At 44.7% G+C, this 19,391-nt stretch overlaps 1 protein-coding gene across 3 annotated transcripts in view; it reads right to left on the bottom strand.

The window, feature by feature from the left end:
- Nucleotides 1–602: 602 nt before the first annotated feature.
- LOC106585891 (AP-4 complex accessory subunit RUSC2) overlaps nucleotides 603–19,391 on the bottom strand; it is a 54,656-nt gene continuing 35,867 nt past the window's right edge. For 2 of the 3 annotated variants that reach the window (XM_014172613.2, XM_014172614.2), the window contains exons 6-14: nucleotides 17,248–17,469; nucleotides 16,884–17,054; nucleotides 7,419–7,495; nucleotides 6,633–6,807; nucleotides 6,268–6,373; nucleotides 6,095–6,141; nucleotides 4,754–5,939; nucleotides 4,485–4,661; nucleotides 603–4,202 (exon numbers count right to left, since the gene is read on the bottom strand). In XM_014172613.2, coding sequence (XP_014028088.2) covers nucleotides 3,992–4,202; nucleotides 4,485–4,661; nucleotides 4,754–5,939; nucleotides 6,095–6,141; nucleotides 6,268–6,373; nucleotides 6,633–6,807; nucleotides 7,419–7,495; nucleotides 16,884–17,054; nucleotides 17,248–17,469 — 2,372 coding nt within the window. In that variant the 3' untranslated portion in view covers nucleotides 603–3,991. The remainder of the gene's footprint in view (nucleotides 4,203–4,484; nucleotides 4,662–4,753; nucleotides 5,940–6,094; nucleotides 6,142–6,267; nucleotides 6,374–6,632; nucleotides 6,808–7,418; nucleotides 7,496–16,883; nucleotides 17,055–17,247; nucleotides 17,470–19,391) is intronic. The other variant, XM_014172615.2, reaches the window with a different exon arrangement.

Below are 19,391 nucleotides of genomic sequence, written 5' to 3'. Positions count from 1 at the left end.
TTGCCTTATACTCTCAGAGTCTTTCACATGCCTTTTTCTAAGGAGTGGCTTCCGTCTGGCCACTCTCCAAAAATGCCCAGATTGGTGAAATGCTGTAGAGACTGTTGTCCTTCTGGAAGGATCTCCAATCTCAGGCAAGGAACTCTGGAGTTCTGTCAGAGTGTTCATTGAGTTCTTGGTCACCTCCCTGACCAAGGTCCTTCTTGCCTGGTTGCTCAGGATAGCCAGCTATAGGCAGAGTCTGGGTAGTTTCATATTTAACATTTCCCAATGATGGAGACCACTTTGCTCATGGAAACTTTCAACCCTCTGGAAATTGTTTTATACCCTTCCCCGGAGATATATATATATATATATATATATATATATATAGGAAATTGGATGCACCAGAGCTCAATTTGGAGAGTCTTGGTAAAGGGGTGTGAATACTTATGTAAATGAGATATTTCTGTATTTCATTATTTTCATAGATTTCTATAAACATGTTTTCACTTTGTCATTATGGGGTATTGTGATGTCATTATGGGGTATTGTGTGTGAGAGAAAAAATCTATTTAATCAATTTTGAATTCAGGCTGTAACACAACAAAATGTGGAATAAGTCAAGGGGTATGAATACTTTTTGAAGGCACTGTATGTGCCAAAAAACACAATAACAAATATATTGTTATAATCACAATCATTTTGGCAGGCATTTATCCCCATAGATGTTCTTTTACCATGCCCATAACATGATACTAACTCACATTTACAAATGCTTGTTATTAATGCAATAATGTATTAATATACACCGAGTGTACAAAACATTAGGAACATCTGCTCTTTCCATGACATAGACTGACCAGGTGAATCCAGTCTTGAGACCATTCAGACATTGATTGTGTATGTGTGCCATTCAGACGGTGAATGGGTAAGACCAAATATTTAAGTGCCTTTAAACAGAGTATGGTAGTAGGTACCAATTTGAGTGTGTCAAGAACTGTAACGCTGCTGGGTTTTTCACACTCAACAGTTTCCCATGTGTATCAAGAATGGTCCACCATCCAAAGGACATCCAGACAACCTGACACAACTGTGGGTATCATTGGAGTCAACATGGGCCAGTATACCTGTGATACACTTTCAACACCTTGTAGAGTCCATGCCCCGACAAATTGAGGCTATTCTGAGGGCAAAAGGGGATGCAACTCAATACTAGGAATGTGTTCCAAATGTTTTGTACATATCCATACCTCATATCTATTTCTATCTTAAAAAAATAATTATTGAAGAAATTAAATATATTTACAATTCAGAGCTAACAAAATATTTAAATTATTTATGCAGAATCCAAAGGAATTGACAAAAAAATCTATAATAAAAATTCAAATGTACAACAAAAGAGAATAACGGAAGAACTAAATACATTTGAACAAAACCATTTTTTTAAAGAATAATAATAGAGTTTCATTTACAAGCTAAATTAACTATTGGTCTGATTGAATCTAGGCCTAACTCTTGTCCAGTGTGAATCCGTCCTGGCAATATTTATGTTTTGCTAACCCATATATTTTTTTAAATTACATTACATAATTTCATTGTAGATTATTTTGGCTCTACCAAATCCTAATCTAGGGCTTAATCCACAAGGTTTAGACATATAGGGTTTAAACCTAATCCCTAACTTTTTGCCAGCTCTAGTTTCCTGTACAGCTCAATCTGAACCTAAGGCCACACCTGACACCAACAAATGCCTACAAAGCCACCAAGAAATGTGTTGGAGTTTATTTTAAGATAAGTCCCACCCTAAAAAATAGCCATATACTTTTTTCTGTTACCAGAGAAAATATATACTCTTTTTCCGACTGAAACCCAGGGAAAGTGGCTGGTTGGACGCACCGTCACATATATAAGAATCATGTAGGGACCATAGGTCAAACGCTAGATACCTCCAACACAGCAGCTCTCTCTGTGGTTCTTTCTCAAGGACTTTAAGGCATACACGAGAAACATGACTTTCTTTTCTCATTACGGTTCACCCATTTTACAATAGGGAGGTTTGGGTGGGGTGAGGGTGGGGGTGGCCATGGTGATTATACAGCCTTCCAACCAACACATTCAGAACACCAAAACACCTAAACAGACCTCCAAAGTCATGCATCATTGGACATCCTTCCTTCTTTATCCGCCTTTTCATTCACACGGTTTTCCTCAACAATAATACATGACATCATCATTAGTCAATAAATAAACGTGTGTAAGTATATGCATTTACAGTATGTATGGATAGATATATAGACAGAGTTCAAAGCTAATCATAGCCTCTTGAATCACTTGGTTTTGTCTGTAATCGTGGTACTGCAGCTTCCCCTAAAGCTGTGCAGTTGTATTGGTTAAGGGGAAGAGAGGCGGGGTAGGTGGGAGGAGCTAGGGTTTTGGGGTCAGAACAGGGGTGAAGAAACTGTAAAAAGACACAAAAACGTTGTCCGTCTGTTGCTAGGTTACATGCACTAGGCCCGCTCCGCCCTTTTCTTTCCTGACAATTGCAGTGACAGGTCAGTTCATCCCACCCATCAAAACAACAGGATGTGATGGGAGGAGCCAGAGGATGTTATTGTGCTTGTCCAATCAGAGTCAGGCTTGACAGTCCATCATTGGTAGTGTTCCCCTGCTCAGACATTGCATGCATCAACCAATGGTTGCGTGCCACGTCCTCGACTATTTCATCGACTGACAGATTGCTATAACATACGGATGATGTGGTTAGCCGATACGTAAAATATGTATCCAAGTGTTGTAAGATCTGGCATGCGTCAGCAACGCCTGGGCAGAGGAACGCACCCATAGCGTTAACAAGATGATGAAAATCAGGAATCTGCAGATGATGATGAATTGAAGAAGCAAGTTTCAACCGGTTGTCCATTTATAATGAAGAAGCAAGTTTAAACCGGTTGTCCATTTGTATTGAAGAAGCAAGATTAAACCGGTTGTCCATTTGTAATGAAGAAGCAAGTTTAAACCGGTGGTCCATTTTTAATGAAGAAGCAAGTTTAAACCGGTTGTCTATTTGTATTGAAGAACGAGGTTTAAACCGGTTGTCCATCTGTATTTACTCCACACAGAGATGTGGAGATTGTCGACAGCTGTATCACACAAAGAAAGTTTTTATATTCTGTTTTATAACAAAACAACTTTTCCTACTTACGTCCTACTACAAAGCAGGGGATCTCTGGGTGAATGAACCTCAGAGAATAGCATGTCGGCGTGGATCCATTGGATGACAAGTCCTTTAACCAGTCTCTGAAATTTTCCATTAACAATTAGCACTGGCATTAGAAATAGCATTAGCGCGTTAGCATAGCATTGGCATTCAAAGAGTGGCACAGCTAGATGAATGATAGATAGAGTATGCTCTGTAGCATGGTAAAGTAAAACACAGCTATGGATAGTATACAGTATATGGGGCCAAGGCAGTCTGTAGCTAGCCTTGTCTCCTTTCTGTAAAAGATCCCCAGGCAGTTTGGTGTGTGTGTGAGTTTAGTGGACATGCATATATAGGGAAGTATAGCGTATTTGTGCCTGCATGCTTGCATGTGCATATATGTACATTAATGCATGTTTACGTCTGTGTGTGTGTGTGTGTGTGTGTGTGTGTGTGTGTGTGTGTGTGTGTGTGTGTTGCATACGCCTCTCCATAGTACAATAATTACACTTTAAACCAGTCATATCGAGGTCTCTCCTCCATGAGTATCCATCGTCTTGTGCTGTAGTATGCTGTATATCCATCTTTGGCCCTCTGAATCCTTTTCCCTATCCACATTCCACCCTCATCCTCTACTGTGGCCTCTGGGCCCTGGGTTCAGTCTAGGGTTGCAAAGTTCCGGCAACTTTCCCGAAATCCCTAGGTTGGAGGATATACAGATGTCCTACTTATTCCCTCCTGATTCCAGGAATCTCCCAACCGGGATTTCTGGAAATCCTGAATTTTGGAACCCTAGTTGAGTCAGTCAGGTCAGTGTGGCCCCTGAGGCTCTTGGGGCGCCTGGCTGTCCTCCAGACCCCTCAGGGTAACGTAGATGAAAGGCACCAGGCCCCGCTGGGCCCCCAGGGAGCAGAGGAGCCAGTCGGAGTCAGCCCGGCTCAGGACACTCAGTACATCCCCTTTATGGAAACTCAGCTGGTCAGGCTCTGTGGCTATGTGGTGGCACAGGGCACGCACCTCACTGGGGGGGGAGCGAGAGAGAGAGAGAGCGAGAGAGAGAAAGAAGTACAAAACGTATTATTGCTTGTATCCTGTATTTTTTAATTGTCCATGTTTCTGTTTTAAATGTAATTTCAATGTATTGCTGTGTTTTTAGTGTAATTTCATGATATTGCTGTGTTTTTAGTCTATTGTATTGCTGTGTTTTTAGCCTTTAAGTCTAGTAAAAAATCAAAAAGATAATCGGATATATTGTATTTCGTACAGCTTTGGTTTATCTTTTTTTTTTAAAGTATGATCTTACCACAGCTGTTTGGTTTGGGTCTCCTGTGGTGGCTGAGGAGTTGGAGAGGGTTGGTTCAGAGTGGGAGGGGCCGGAGGAGCTGAAGGCTCCACCCTCTTCACTGTCCCCGCCCCCATCGTCTGGGCTAAGAGGTCCAGCACGGACATGTCCAGACCTGTCAGCCATCCAGACGGCAGCCTGCGAGGGACAAACAGAACAAAGAGAAATGTATTATAAAGAGTTAACTAATTTATTACTGTAGCACCTGTACATCACTTCACTTCAGTCACCTGGTCCTCTTGCTTTTGGATGGTCTCTGCTCTGCTCCGTCTGGCCTGGAGGGGATGCCACCACCACCCATGCTGGACCCAAACAGTCTGACCCAGCGCATGCCCTGGCCCTGGGAGGGGTCTTCAGTCTGGGCCGCTGGCTGGGTCGCTGTGGCTTCTGTGGCCCTTGTGGTTCCTGGATCCTTCTCTTTCTCCTTGTCGTGGGTGAGCACTGACTCTGGGGGACTCCCCATCCAGGATGGTCTTCCTCTTCCCCTGGACCCCGTCCACTCACCACTGGAGCTGGAGCTGCTCTTCCTGCTTCTCTCCCTAAGAACCTCCTCTTCCTGGCTAGACTCTGCCCCTTCCACAACACCCTTCCTGGGGAGTGGGTGCTGACTCTGGCTCCGCCTCTCTGCAGACTTCTTCCTCTTCTCGCTCTTAACGAACTTCGACCCACCCTGAGCTGATTGGTCGATGTAGACCTGGGAACTCTGCATGAGCTGGTACCACCAGCCCGCCTGGCGATCACGCTCCTGCTGCTGACGACCCTCCTCTGCAAAATCCCTCTCTCTCTCCTTCCTCCTCTCATCCTTCTCTCCATCCTCCTCATGGCTTACTCCTCCCACCCCCTTCACTCTCTTTCCTGTGCCCTTCCCCCTCCCGCTCTCTCTCCATAGGTTTGCAAATCCTGTCCCTACTTCAGTTGTCATTGGCTGTGTTTCTACAAGCCCCGCCCCTAAACTATCAATCCCCGCCCCCACCCCCTCTCTCCTCGACCCCATCCTCTGCATCATCCCCTCTCTCCTCCCTCTCTCTCCAACCCCTTCCATCCTAGGCCACGTCCCCTCTCGTCTCAGCCCCAACCTTTCTCTGTTCCCCGCCCCGCCTCCTTCCTTTTTAACCTTCGCCCCTTCTCTCATAGACTCTGCCCTCCGTGACTCCGAGCTCCACCCCCTCATGAGGTGGAAGGTGGAGCATGCTGATTGGTCCAGGCCCTGGCCAGCGGAGGCGGAGCAGAGCTGTTCCTTGCTTCTCAGGTGTTCCTGGTTCCTCTGGACCAATCGCGGCTCAAAGAGCAGATCCAGATCAAAGGGCAACAGAGACAGAGGCTGGAGGAGGAGGAGGAGCTCCTCCAAGAGAGGCTGGCACGGCCCCTGGGACAACGGCAGAAAACCCCACGGGTGGTAGTGAGCCGCTACGATGTCTGGGGAGACAGGCAGAGAGAAGAACAAGAACAAAAAGAAGAAGAAGAAGAAACGAGATGTTAGAGTATCGGAAGCACACAGTACCAAACCTGGGTGAAGAAAGTAATCTGTTATCTTTCAAAGACTTTAGCTAGGTGTGCTTGATTTGGCTTACCTTCATGAGTGTAGAGATGATTGAACCAAAATTCCAAAGATCGCAAGCTGAAACACAGAGAAACAGAAGAGAGAGTCGTTAACGTGGCTCTTTCACTTGAACATGCTGGCAACTAGAAACATGATGGTGAGGAGACACCAGTAAACAGTATAGAGCACATAGAGGGAACTCACTTCAGCAGACCGAAGATGAATGAGTTGAGTCTCATGCTGTGGCTGGTGAGCTCTGAGTACTGGGACACCTTGGAGAACAGGCTGTGGACAACACAGGTGGACGGGCCTAATGTAGGGAGAGCGAGAGAGAGAGAGAGAAAGAAGGTGGAGAGAGTGAGAGAGGGAGGTCAGAATTACAACACCTAGGAGACCCCTGCTCCATTTGAAACCACTTTCCTTTCATCCGTTCATTTACACATAAACGTTACTGAATCATCTTCATAGTTATCATCATCATCATTATTAATACCATCTTCCTCACCACTCCACCTGCTCCATCCCCTCCTCCGCCTGCCTCATCCTCCTCCTTAACTCTCCAGACATACCTAGTTGTGTGGAGGCCTCTACCAGGCTCCAGGGCTGGTTACGTCTCTGTCCGATGATCAGGTCCAGGATGTAGGCCTTCAGCCCGTCCCCCAGCACCTCCCTTAGAGCCGGACACAGGTACTTCAGGATCAGGTGGCCCACGTTGGGACTCACCCAACTGTTACCCAGCTTCGCCTTGAGGATGGGGGAGGGTGAAGGGGGAGACGAAGGAGAAGGGGGAATGGTAGAAGGAGAGAGTGTGAACAGGATGAGGAAGGAAGGAGAGAGAGGAGGTGGTGGAAGGGGAGGAAAAAGAGAGGTTAGACAGATTGATTGAGAGAAAAGGGGAGAGAAAAGGGGAGAGAAATAGAGAGAGAAAAGGGGAGAGAAAAGGGGAGAGAAATAGAGAGCGAAATAGAGAAAGGGGGAGAGAAATAGAGAGAGAAAAGGGGAGAGAAAAGGAGAGAGAAATAGAGAGCGAAATAGAGAAAGGGGGAGAGAAATAGAGAGAGAAAAGGGGAGAGAAAAGGAGAGAGAAATAGAGAGCGAAATAGAGAAAGGGGGAGAGAAATAGAGAGAGAGAGGGGGAGAGAAATAGAGAGACAAAGGGGGAGAGAAATAAATAGAGAAAGGTGGAGAGAAATAGAGAATTAGAGAAATTATGATTAGGAAAAATAGACATTCTAATGTTGCAAAATCAAAACAGTCCCCTATAGCAACCAACAAGAGCAGTAAACTCACAGAATGCAATATAACAGTATTATATAGGTGTCTTTAGGGGGAAATCACCCAGTAGAACACTATACCTTAACATCAGGGTCCCGACTGGTGCCAAAATGAGCCACGATTAAATCTACCGCTGTATTGATGGCTTTGACTAAACCTGAGAGAGAGAGAGAAAGGGAGAGAGAGGGAGAGAGAGCGAGAGAAGAGGTAGTCGATTACAAGAGGCCCTTCACAGCCTCTCAGCAGTAAGTATAGTCTAATACAGGCTGCAGTCACACTCTTTTATGTCATGGTAATCACACTCGTTTCCACAATGAGAATTAGTTAGTCCCCAATGGACAACCTAAAGCAGAAAATGTTGATTTGCAAGACGTGAAAGTAGATATAAATGTCTTCATTATTGACAAAGCTGTCTGTTAGAAAAAGATATTCTGCGTCTGACACAAAAATCAGCTGTTCTAGTTCTGTTCTATATTTTATTTAACTAGGCAAGTCAGTTAAGAACATATTCTTGTTTTCAATGACGGTCTAGAAACAGTGGGTTAACTGGCTTGTTCAGGGGCAGAACAACAGATTTTTTACCTTGTCAGCTCGGGGATTTGATCTAGCAAACTTTCGGTTACAGGTCCAACACTCTAACCACTAGGCTACCTGCCGTTCTTGCTCACTGCAATATGGTCAAGTGCAGTAAAGAATGATTTAGCAAAGCAACATGTTCAAAAACAAAAGTTATACTTTGACAGAATATTTTGTGCAGATCATTGACAAAAAAAGGACAATTAAATACATTTTAATCCCACTTTGTAACAACAACAAAATGTGGAAAAAGTCAAGGGGTGTGAATACTTTCTGCAGGCACTGTATCTTTATAATATTTTGTGGATACTGGTTTAGGAGTTCAGAGTCACTAGTGGGAGTTAGTGGGGTCTAGTAAAAGGACCAAGATCAAAGACCTAGTGACACTCAGAGAGAGATTACAAGGAGAGAAAAGAAATATCATGAGAGAGAGGTAGTGAGAGAGAAAGAGAGAGAGAGAGAGATAGAGAGAGATAGAGAGAGGTAATGAGAGAGAGAGAAAGAGAGAGAGAGAAAGAGAGAGAGAGAAAGAGAGAGAGAAAGAGAGAGAGAGGGAGAGAGAGAGGTAGTGAGAGAGAGAGGTAGTGAGAGAGAGAGGTAGTGAGAGAGAGAGGTAGTGAGAGAGAGAGAGGTAGAGAGAGAGAGGTAGTGAGAGAGAGAGGTAATGAGAGAGAGAGAAAGAGAGAGAGAGGTAGTGAGAGAGGTAGTGAGAGAGAGAGAGGTAGTGAGAGAGAGAGAGGTAGTGAGAGAGAGAGGTAATGAGAGAGAGAGGTAGTGAGAGAGAAGTAGTGAGAGAGAAAGAGAGAGAGAGAGAGGTAATGAGAGAGAGAAAGAGAGAGAGAGAGGTAGTGAGAGAGAGAGAGAGAGAGAGGTAGTGAGAGAGAGAGGTAGTGAGAGAGAGAGAGAGAGAAAGAGAGAGAGGTAATGAGAGAGAGAGAAAGAGAGAGAGAGGTAGTGAGAGAGAGAGGTAGTGAGAGAGAGAGAGAGAGAGAGAGAGCGTGAGTGTCCGAGGCTGGGATTGGAACCGTGCTCTCACAGCGCTCGGGTACGCCACCGAAGCTCCACCCCTGTGCTTTCTTTTCGAGGAAGCTCAGCCCGGCGGAGCGAAACTATGACGTGGGGGACCGGGAGTTGTTGGCTGTCGTCAGGGCTCTGAAGGTGTGGAGACATTGGCTTGAGGGGGCTAAACACCCTTTTCTCATCTGGACTGACCACCGTAATCTGGAGTACATCCGGGCGGCGAGGAGACTGAACCCTCGCCAGGCAAGGTGGGCTATGTTTTTCACCCGGTTTAGGTTTACGATGTCATATAGACCAGGTTCCCAGAACACTAAGGCAGACGCACTGTCACGACTGTATGATACAGAGGAGCGGTCCATCGATCCCACTTCCGGCCTCTTGTCTGGTGGCACCGGTGGTATGGGAGGTGGACATCGAGCGGGCATCACGTTCAGAGCCTGCTCCACCACAGTGTCCAGCTGGATGAGTATACGTTCTGTTCCATGTTCGAGACAGGTTGATCTGGTGGGCTCACACGTCACCCTCCTCTGGTCATCCGGGCATCGGTAGGACAGTGCGATGTCTTAGTGGGAAGTACTGGTGGTCCACTTTGGCCAAGGACGTGAGGGTTTATGTTTCCTCCTGCTCGGTGTGCGCCCAGTGCAAGGCACCTAGACACCTGCCCAGAGGGAAATTACAACCCCTTCCCGTTCCACAGCGGCCTTGGTCACACCTGTGGACTTCCTGACCGATCTTCCTCCGTCACAGGGCAACACCACGATCCTGGTCGTTGTGGATCGGTTTTCTAAGTCCTGTCCTCTCCTCCCTTTGCCCGGTCTCCCTACGGCCCTACAGACTGCGGAGGCCCTGTTTATACACGTCATCTGGCACTACGGGGTGCATGAGGACAGTTTCTGATCGGGGTCCCCAGTTCACGTCCAGGGTTTGGAAGGCGTTCATGGAGCGTCTGGGGGTCTCGGTCAGCCTTACCTTAGGTTTTCACCCCGAGAGTAACGGGCAGGTGGAGAGAGTAAACCAGGATGTGGGTAGGTTTCTGCTGTCGTATTGCCAGGACCAGCCAGGGAAGTGGGCGACATTCATCCAATGGGCAGAGATGGCCCAGAACTCACTTCGCCACTCCTCTACTAACCTATCGCGCTTCCTTTGTGTGTTGGGGTATCAGCCGGTTCTGGTACCGTGGCATCAGAGCCAGACCGAGGAACCTGTGGTGGACAAATGGGTGAGGCGCTTGAAGGAGACCTGGGAGGCCGCCCATGGATGCCTTAAACGGGCCGAAGGGCGGCAGAAGGCGAGCGCTGACCGTCACCGCAGTAAGGCCCCGGTGCGACCGGGTCTGGCTCTCGACCCGAAACCTGCCCCTCCGCCTGCCCTGCAGGAAGCTGGGTTTGTGGGGCCATTTAAAGTCCTGAGGAGAATAAACGAGGTGTGTTACAGCTTACAGCTTCCCCCTGATTACCGTATTAACCCCTCATTTCATGTGTCTCTCAGGCCGGTGGTGGCTGGTCCGCTTCAAGAAGCTGAGGTGTGGGAGGTTCCCCAGCGTACACAGTTCAGTCCGTACTGGACTCGAGGCGTCGGGTGGGGGGCCTTCAGTACCTTGTGGATTGGGAGGGGTACGGCCCAGAAGAGAGATGCTGGGTGCCGGTGGAGGACGTATTAGACCCATCGATGCTGAGGGAGTTTCACCGTCTCCATCCGGATCGCCCTGCACCTCATCCTCCGGGTCATCCTCGAGGCCGGCCTCGGCGCGCTGTGGGGGCCGCGCGTCAAGGGGGGGTACTGTCACGACTTCCACCGAAGGTGGCTCCTCTCCTTGTTTGGGCGATACTCGGCGGTCGGTGTCGCCGGCCTACTAGCCATCACCAATCAATTTTTATTTTTCTGTTTGTTTTGTCTTTGGTTCATTCACACCTGGTTTTCATTTGCTTTAATTTCTGTGTGTATATTTACCCCTGTTTCCCGCTTAGGTTTGTGCGGGATTATTTTCATGTAGCTCGTTGAGGTTTCCCTCAGTTTATTTCACGTGTGTACAATGTTTGTAGGATAAGTAAGGAGTGTCATGACGTTGCCCTCTTTGGACACTGCAAGCACCATCCCCCTACCTCTGCACCATCTCCCTCTGTCTCCTACACCAAGGCTGCTGTGGTCAGAAGAGGTCGTAAATTCCTATGAGGAGATCCTCTCCTCATGGCCACAGTATCGAGAGAGAGAGTTTTCATAGACCACACAAAGGAATTCTTCTACCTCACAGAACTTGACAACCGAACAATATTCAGGTTCTGGTGAAGGTATAAAAGATCGGTGCAAAATCCAGCTATGAACTGGTCCATTTGGTACAATTTTGTGAAACTCATGAGAGACAATACATTACCATAAGCATGTTTATACAATAGCCTCAGCTATGAGACTTACATCTAAATGGTTGTATGAAATGAATGAATAAGGATGAAGCTATTTGTGAGATGATGGGATGCTATATAATGATGTTAATGTGAGAGAGTTGTATTTCTGTTTAAAGTTTCACTAAGTCATTGGCACGCCCCCAGGGACACAGACAGGACCTGGCGTCATGAGACAGCCTTTTTCTGCTCTTCCGAATAAACCCCCCACCTATGTTTTCTATCACCAGACCGAGCTTACCTCAATTACGAGATGGCTAAAGGTTGGAGACCATGCATTTCTCTTGGTTAACTTTTAACCATACCACGTCGTTAAACTCTTAGACTATCGATACCGACAGAATAAGAACAAGTCTTTGATATTAATTACTAGTCTGCAGCTAGGAATTCAGTATCATTGAACGCGAAGACCGACAACCACCGAAAACATCTATTCTACAATGACATGAATGAATGTCACTCTGAACTACCCATTCTAACCATGACAGAGAGAGAGGACAAACTCTCCAAGAGAAACAAACTTTTCAACAGAGATCCTGACGACACACTGAGTGTAAATATATATATTAATGGCAATTGTTCCCGAATGAGTGAGCGTTCATGTGCAAAGGATTAGCATTTCAATTGTTAATAATTATCAACTCTGTAGTGCCTTCTCAGTTGACCCCCCCCCCCACTCCCCTTTTGTCTAACAAGCCGCCATGCTGGTTTAGCACACTAGCGCACAGTCTCCAATCATTTCCTTGTAAACATATCTACTGTTTGTTACGCATTTCTGTGAATTACCTAGTTAGTAAATAAATGATTTTAAGACAATTGATGTATGGATGACTCATAGTGAAGAATGGGTTCGTGCAGATAACCAACAATTTACGACGTTTGGAATGAGACTGACGAGGTAACTAATACGTCATTAACCTGTTAGGGCTAGGGGGCAGTATTGACACGGCTGGATAAAAAACATACCCGATTTAATCTGGTTACCACTCCTACCCAGTAACTAGAATATGCATATACTTATTACATATGGATAGAAAACACTCTAAAGTTTCTAAAACTGTTTGAATGGTGTCTGTGAGTATAACAGAACTCAAATGGCAGGTCAAAACCTGAGAGATTCCTTTACAGGAAGTGGCCTGTCTGACCATTTCTGGAACTTCTTTGCCATCTCTATCGTTTACTAAGGATCTCTGCTCTAACGTGACACTTCCTACGTCGTCCATAGGCGCTCAGAGCCCGGGAAAAACCTGAATGTCGTCATCCCAGCCCCAGGCTGAAACACATTATCGCCTTTCTCAAGTGGCCGATCAAGGGACTCTGGGCTTAGGCGCGTGACCTGACCGCCCCCGCCTTTGTGATTTTTTCCTCTGTTTGCCGAAAAGGAGATTCCCGGTCGGAATATTATCGCTTTTCTACGAGAAAAATGGCATAAAAATTGATTTTAAACAGCGGTTGACATGCTTCGAAGTACGGTAATGGAATATTTAGAATTTTTTGTCACGAATTGCGCCATGCGCGCGACCCTTCTTTACCATTTCGGATAGTGTCTGGAACGCACGAACAAAACGCCGCTATTCGGATATAACGATGGATTATTTTGGACCAAACCAACATTTGTTATTGAAGTAGCAGTCCTGGGAGTGCATTCTGACGAAGACAACAAAAGGTAATCAAACTTTTATAATAGTAAATATGATTATGGTGAGTGCTAAACTTGCCGGGTGTCTAAATAGCTAGCCCTTGATGCCTGGGCTATGTACTTAGAATATTGCAAAATGTGCTTTCACCAAAAAGCTATTTTAAAATCGGACATATCGAGTGCATAGAGGAGGTCTGTATCTATAATTCTTAAAATAATTGTTATGCTTTTTGTGAACGTTTATCGTGAGTAATTTAGTAAAATGTTAGCGAATTCCCCGGAAGTTTGCGGGGGGTATGCTAGTTCTCAACGTCACATGCTAATGTAAAAAGCTGGTTTTTGATATAAATATGAACTTGATTGAACAAAACATGCATGTATTGTATAACATAATGTACTAGGGTTGTCATCTGATGAAGATCATCAAAGGTTAGTGCTGCATTTAGCTGTCTTCTGGGTTTTTGTGACATTATATGCTAGCTTGAAAAATGGGTGTCTGATTATTTCTGGCTTGGTACTCTGCTGACATAATCTAATGTTTTGCTTTCGTTGTAAAGCCTTTTTGAAATCGGACAGTGTGGTTAGATTAACGAGAGTCTTGTCTTTAAATAGCTGTAAAATAGTCATATATGTTTGAGAAATTGAAGTAATAGGATTTTTAAGGTTTTGAAAATCGCGCCACAGGCTTCAAGTGGCTGTTACGTAGGTGGGACGAATTCGTCCCGCCTAGCCCAGAGAGGTTAATCAGGAGACTAATCGATCAGATATTATAATATCTGAAAGTTATATTAGGAAAATTATAACTTTGTAATCTGAATATTTTCCTTGGTGCCCCGACTTCCTAGTTAATTACAGTTATGTGATTAATCAGGTTAATCGCGTAATAATAATAATTACAGAGAGTTATTTGATAAATATGTCTTCAGTTTTAATGATGCCAAAGACACGACAGGAGCGTTGTGTTTTCCTCCTTCCGTGAGTGACTGAGTGTTCCTATGTCTTGGGCGTTTATTGGTATTGTACCTGACCCATTTTGTTCCTATGTCTTGGGCGTTTATTGGTATTGTACCTGACCCATTTTGGACTTGCCTATTAAAGATGCTACTTTGACATCTCTGCTCTCCTGCGCTTGACTACCTTAACTACCTCAAGTACAAAGTCACTACACCCACCTTTAACATATATATCAATGAATTGGCGAGGGCACTAGAACAGTCTGCAGCACCCGGCCTCAACCAACTAGAATCTGAAGTCAAATGTCTACTGTTGGCTGATGATCTGGTGCTTCAGTACTCAACCAAGGAGGACCTACAGCAGCACCTAGATCTTCGTCACAGATTCTGTCAGACCTGGTCCCTGACAGTAAATCTTAGTAAGTCAAAGATAATGGTGTTCCAAAAAAGGTCCTGTTGCCAGGACCCCGAATACAATTTCCACCTAGACACCGTTGCCCTAGAGCACACAAAAACGATACATACCTTGACCTAAACATCAGCGCCACAAGTAACTTCCACAAAGTTGTGAACGGTCTGAGAGACAAGGCAAGAAGGGCCTTCTATGCCATCAAAAGGAACATAAAATTTGACATACAAATTAGAATCTGGCTAAAAATACTTGAATCAACCTTTATGGTTGTGAGGTCTGGGGTCCGCTCACCAACCAAGAATTCACAAAGTGGGACAAACACCAAATTGAGACTCTGCATGCAGAATTCTGCAAAAATATCTTCAGTGTACAACGTAAAACACCAAATAATGCATGCAGAGCAGAATTAGGCCGATACCCTCTAATTATAAAAATCCAGAAAAGAGACGTTAAATTGTACAACCACCTAAAAGGAAGTGATTCCCTAACAAACCTTCCCTAATAAAGCCATCACCTACAGAGGAAGTAAACTGGAGAAGAGCCCCCTAAGCAAGCTGGACCTGGGGCTCTGTTCACAAACACAAACAGACCCCACAGAGCCTCAGGACAGAAACACAATTAGATCCAACCAAATCATGAGAAAATAAAATAATGACATGACACATTGGAAAGAATTTACAAAAATACAAAGTAAACTAGAATGCTATTTGGCCCTAAACAGAGAGTACACAGTGGCAGAATACCTGACCCCTGTGACTGACCCAAAATTAAGGAAATCTTTGACTACAGGCAGACCTGGCTGTCAACAGAAGACAGGCTTCCCATTCTAATAAACCCCCTTAAATTGAAATTGAATTGAAATTGATAGAAATAGGGAGCTAGGGGGAGAGAAAGACTACACTTAACATACTGCTGTGTTCAGTACCACAGTCATTTGATATATGCTATTATATCCTGATGTCACAAGCACAAACATACAGTGCCTTTCGGAAAGTTTTCAGACCCCTTGACTTTTTCCACATTTTGGTACGTTACAGCCTTATTTTAAAATGTTATTAAATCGTTTTTACCCCTCAATCTACAGTGCACACAATAACCCATAATGACAAAGCCAAAACAGTTATAATTATTTACAAATGTATATAAAATATAAAACTGAAATATCACATTTACATAAGTGTTCAAACCCTTTACTCAGTGCTTTGTTAAAGCACCTTTGGCAGCGTTTACAGCCTTGAGTCTTCTTGGGTATGACACTACAAGCTTGGTACACCTGTATTTGGGGAGTTTCTTCCATTCTTCTCTGCAGATCCCCTCAAGCTCTGTCAGGTTGGATGGGGAACACACAGCAATTTTCAGGTTTCTCCAGAGATGTTCGATCTGGTTTAAGTCCGGGCTCTGGCTGGGCCACTCAAGGACATTCATAGACTTGTCCCGAAGCCACTCCTGCGTTGTCTTGGCTGTGTGCTTAGGGTCATTGTCCTGTTGGAAGGTGAACCTTCGCACCAGTCTGAGGTCCTGAGCGCTCTGGAGCAGGTTTCCATCCATGTACTTTGCTTCGTTCATCTTTCCCTCGGTCCTGACTAGTATCCCAGTCCCTGTAGCTGAAAAACATCCCCACAGCATGATGCTGCCACCAACATGCTTCACCATAGGGATGGTGCCAGGTTATCTCCAGACGTGACGCTTGGCATACAGGCCAAAGTGTTCAATCTTGGTTTCATCGTCCAGAGAATCTTGTTTCTCATGAGCTGAGAGTCTTTAGGTGCCTTTTGGCAAACTCCAAGGGGGCTGACATGTGCCTTTTACTTTGGAGTGGCTTCCGTCTGGCCACTCTACTATAAAGGCCTGATTGGTGGAGTGCAGCAGAGATGTTTGTCCTTCTGGAAGGTTCTCCCATCTCCACAGAGGAACTCTAGAGCTGTGTCAGAGTGAACATCGGATTCGTAGTCACGTCCCTGACCAAGGCCCTTCTTCCCCGATTGCTCAGTTTGGCCAGGCGGCCAGCTCTAGGAAGAGTCTTGGTGGTTCCAAACCTCTTCCATGTAAGAATGATGGAGGCTAATGTGTTCTTGGGGACCTTCAATGCTGCAGAAATGTGTTGGTACCCTTCCCCAGATCTGTGCCTCGACACAATCCTGTCTTGGAGCTCTACAGACAATTCCTTCGACCTCATGGCTTGGTTTTTTCTCTGACATGCACTGTCAACTGTGGGACCTTATATAGACAGGGGTGTGCCTTTCCAGATCATGTCCAAACAATTTAATTTAGCACAGTTGGACTTAAATCAAGTTGTAGAAACATCTCAAGGATGATCAATGGAAACAGGATGAACCTGAGATCAAGTTCGAGTTTTATAGCAAAGGGTCTGAATACTTATGTAAATAAGGGAAAACAAATGTTTTGTAAATTTGTCAAAGGCCCCTTGACATTTTTTTAATTTAATACATTTTTCGATTAAAGCTGTAATGTAACAAAATGTGGAAAAAGTCAGGGGTCTGAATAATTTCCGAATGCACGGTTTATACTACACCACTTCATCACACCTCTCTTCTGCTGCAGGTTCACAGAGATGTGGGATTGTGAGGAAGTGGAGGACGATGACGAAGAGGAGGCGTCGGGAGAGAGACAGAACTCGTCTGGAGGACGTTCCGTCAGGGAGAAGTAGTCTGGCAGGAAGTCACTGTAGTACTGCTGCAGCTGCTTCACAGACTGGCCTGAGAACACACATGCGTAGGATGAGAAAATCACACACACACGGAAACAGACCTTACCACACACACACACATACACACACACACACACACACACACACACACACACACACACACACACACACACACACACACACACACACACACACACACACACACACACTTCTGATCAGCAGGGTTAGAAGTATATGTGCACCATTGAGTCGTCCCAGGGCGTGGCCACTAGAGGCCGGAGGGAAGTCAAACACATTCCGTCGTGTGATTCGCTGTCCCCTGGCCACGCCCCTACGACCATTCCCGTCCAGACTGCCTGATAGGGCGGGTACGCCTGATCCCCCAGAGGAACACCTCTCCACCCCCAGGGGGTTCCTACGACGATACTCCCTCCATTTCAGAGTCTGGGGAGAGAGGTGGTGTCCTGTGGGGGAGGATGGGCGGAGAGGAAGGGGGAATGGGGGTGGTGAAGAATTGGGTGTGAGAAGGAGCCAAAAGAGGGGTGATGGTAGACAGGGAGATGAGAGAGGTTGGTTATCATGTGGAGGATTGGGGAAAGCAAGATTAAATGAGAAGAGAGAGGACGACGAAGTGGATGTGGTGGAAGGCAGAGGAAGAGGAACGTTGAGAAAATGAGAGATGGGGTGAGTGTACATGGTAAGGAAAAGGAAAAGAAGAAGAAATGATTATGCACAAGAAGAAAAAGAAAGACAAGAGAGTCATTAAGAGAGTATATCTGTTAAATCCCCATGACTACAGTATATCTGTTAAATCACCCTGACTACAGTATATCTGTTAAATCACCATGACTACAGTATATAACAGTATATCTGTTAAATCACCATGACTACAGTATATCTGTTAAATCACCATGACTACAGTATATCTGTTAAATCACCATGACTACAGTATATCTGTTAAATCACCATGACTACAGTATATCTGTTAAATCGCCCTGACTACAGTATATCTGTTAAATCGCCCTGACTACAGTATATCTGTTAAATCACCATGACTACAGTATATCTGTTAAATCACCATGACTACAGTATATCTGTTAAATCGCCCTGACTACAGTATATCTGTTAAATCACCATGACTACAGTATATCTGTTAAATCACCATGACTACAGTATATCTGTTAAATCCCCATGACTACAGTATCTGTTAAATCGCCCTGACTACAGTATATCTGTTAAATCACCCTGACTACAGTATATCTGTTAAATCGCCCTGACTACAGTATATCTGTTAAATCACCATGACTACAGTATATCTGTTAAATCACCATGACTACAGTATATCTGTTAAATCGCCCTGACTACAGTATATCTGTTAAATCGCCCTGACTACAGTATATCTGTTAAATCACCCCGACTACAGTATATCTGTTAAATCCCCCCGACTACAGTATATCTGTTAAATCACCATGACTACAGTATATCTGTTAAATCCCCCTGACTACAGTATATCTGTTAAATCCCCATGACTACAGTATATCTGTTAAATCCCCATGACTACAGTATATCTGTTAAATCACCATGACTACAGTATATCTGTTAAATCCCCATGACTACAGTATATCTGTTAAATCACCATGACTACAGTATATCTGTTAAATCACCATGACTACAGTATATCTGTTAAATCCCCCTGACTACAGTATATCTGTTAAATCCCCATGACTACAGTATATCTGTTAAATCGCCATGACTACAGTATTTCTGTTAAATCGCCCTGACTACAGTATATCTGTTAAATCACCCTGACTACAGTATATCTGTTAAATCACCCTGACTACAGTATATCTGTTAAATCACCATGACTACAGTATATCTGTTAAATCACCATGACTACAGTATATCTGTTAAATCACCCTGACTACAGTATATCTGTTAAATCCCCCCGACTACAGTATATCTGTTAAATCGCCATGACTACAGTATATCTGTTAAATCCCCCTGACTACAGTATATCTGTTAAATCACCATGACTACAGTATATCTGTTAAATCACCCTGACTACAGTATATCTGTTAAATCACCCTGACTACAGTATATCTGTTAAATCACCATGACTACAGTATATCTGTTAAATCACCATGACTACAGTATATCTGTTAAATCGCCCTGACTACAGTATATCTGTTAAATCACCCTGACTACAGTATATCTGTTAAATCGCCATGACTACAGTATTTCTGTTAAATCACCCTGACTACAGTATATCTGTTAAATCACCCTGACTACAGTATATCTGTTAAATCGCCCTGACTACAGTATATCTGTTAAATCGCCCTGACTACAGTATATCTGTTAAATCGCCCTGACTACAGTATATCTGTTA

Source organism: Salmo salar, chromosome ssa24 (genome assembly GCF_905237065.1).
Source record: "Salmo salar chromosome ssa24, Ssal_v3.1, whole genome shotgun sequence".
Lineage (NCBI taxonomy): Eukaryota > Metazoa > Chordata > Actinopteri > Salmoniformes > Salmonidae > Salmo > Salmo salar.
Note: the sequence above shows the minus strand (reverse complement) of the source record. Positions and strands in the feature narration are given on the sequence as shown.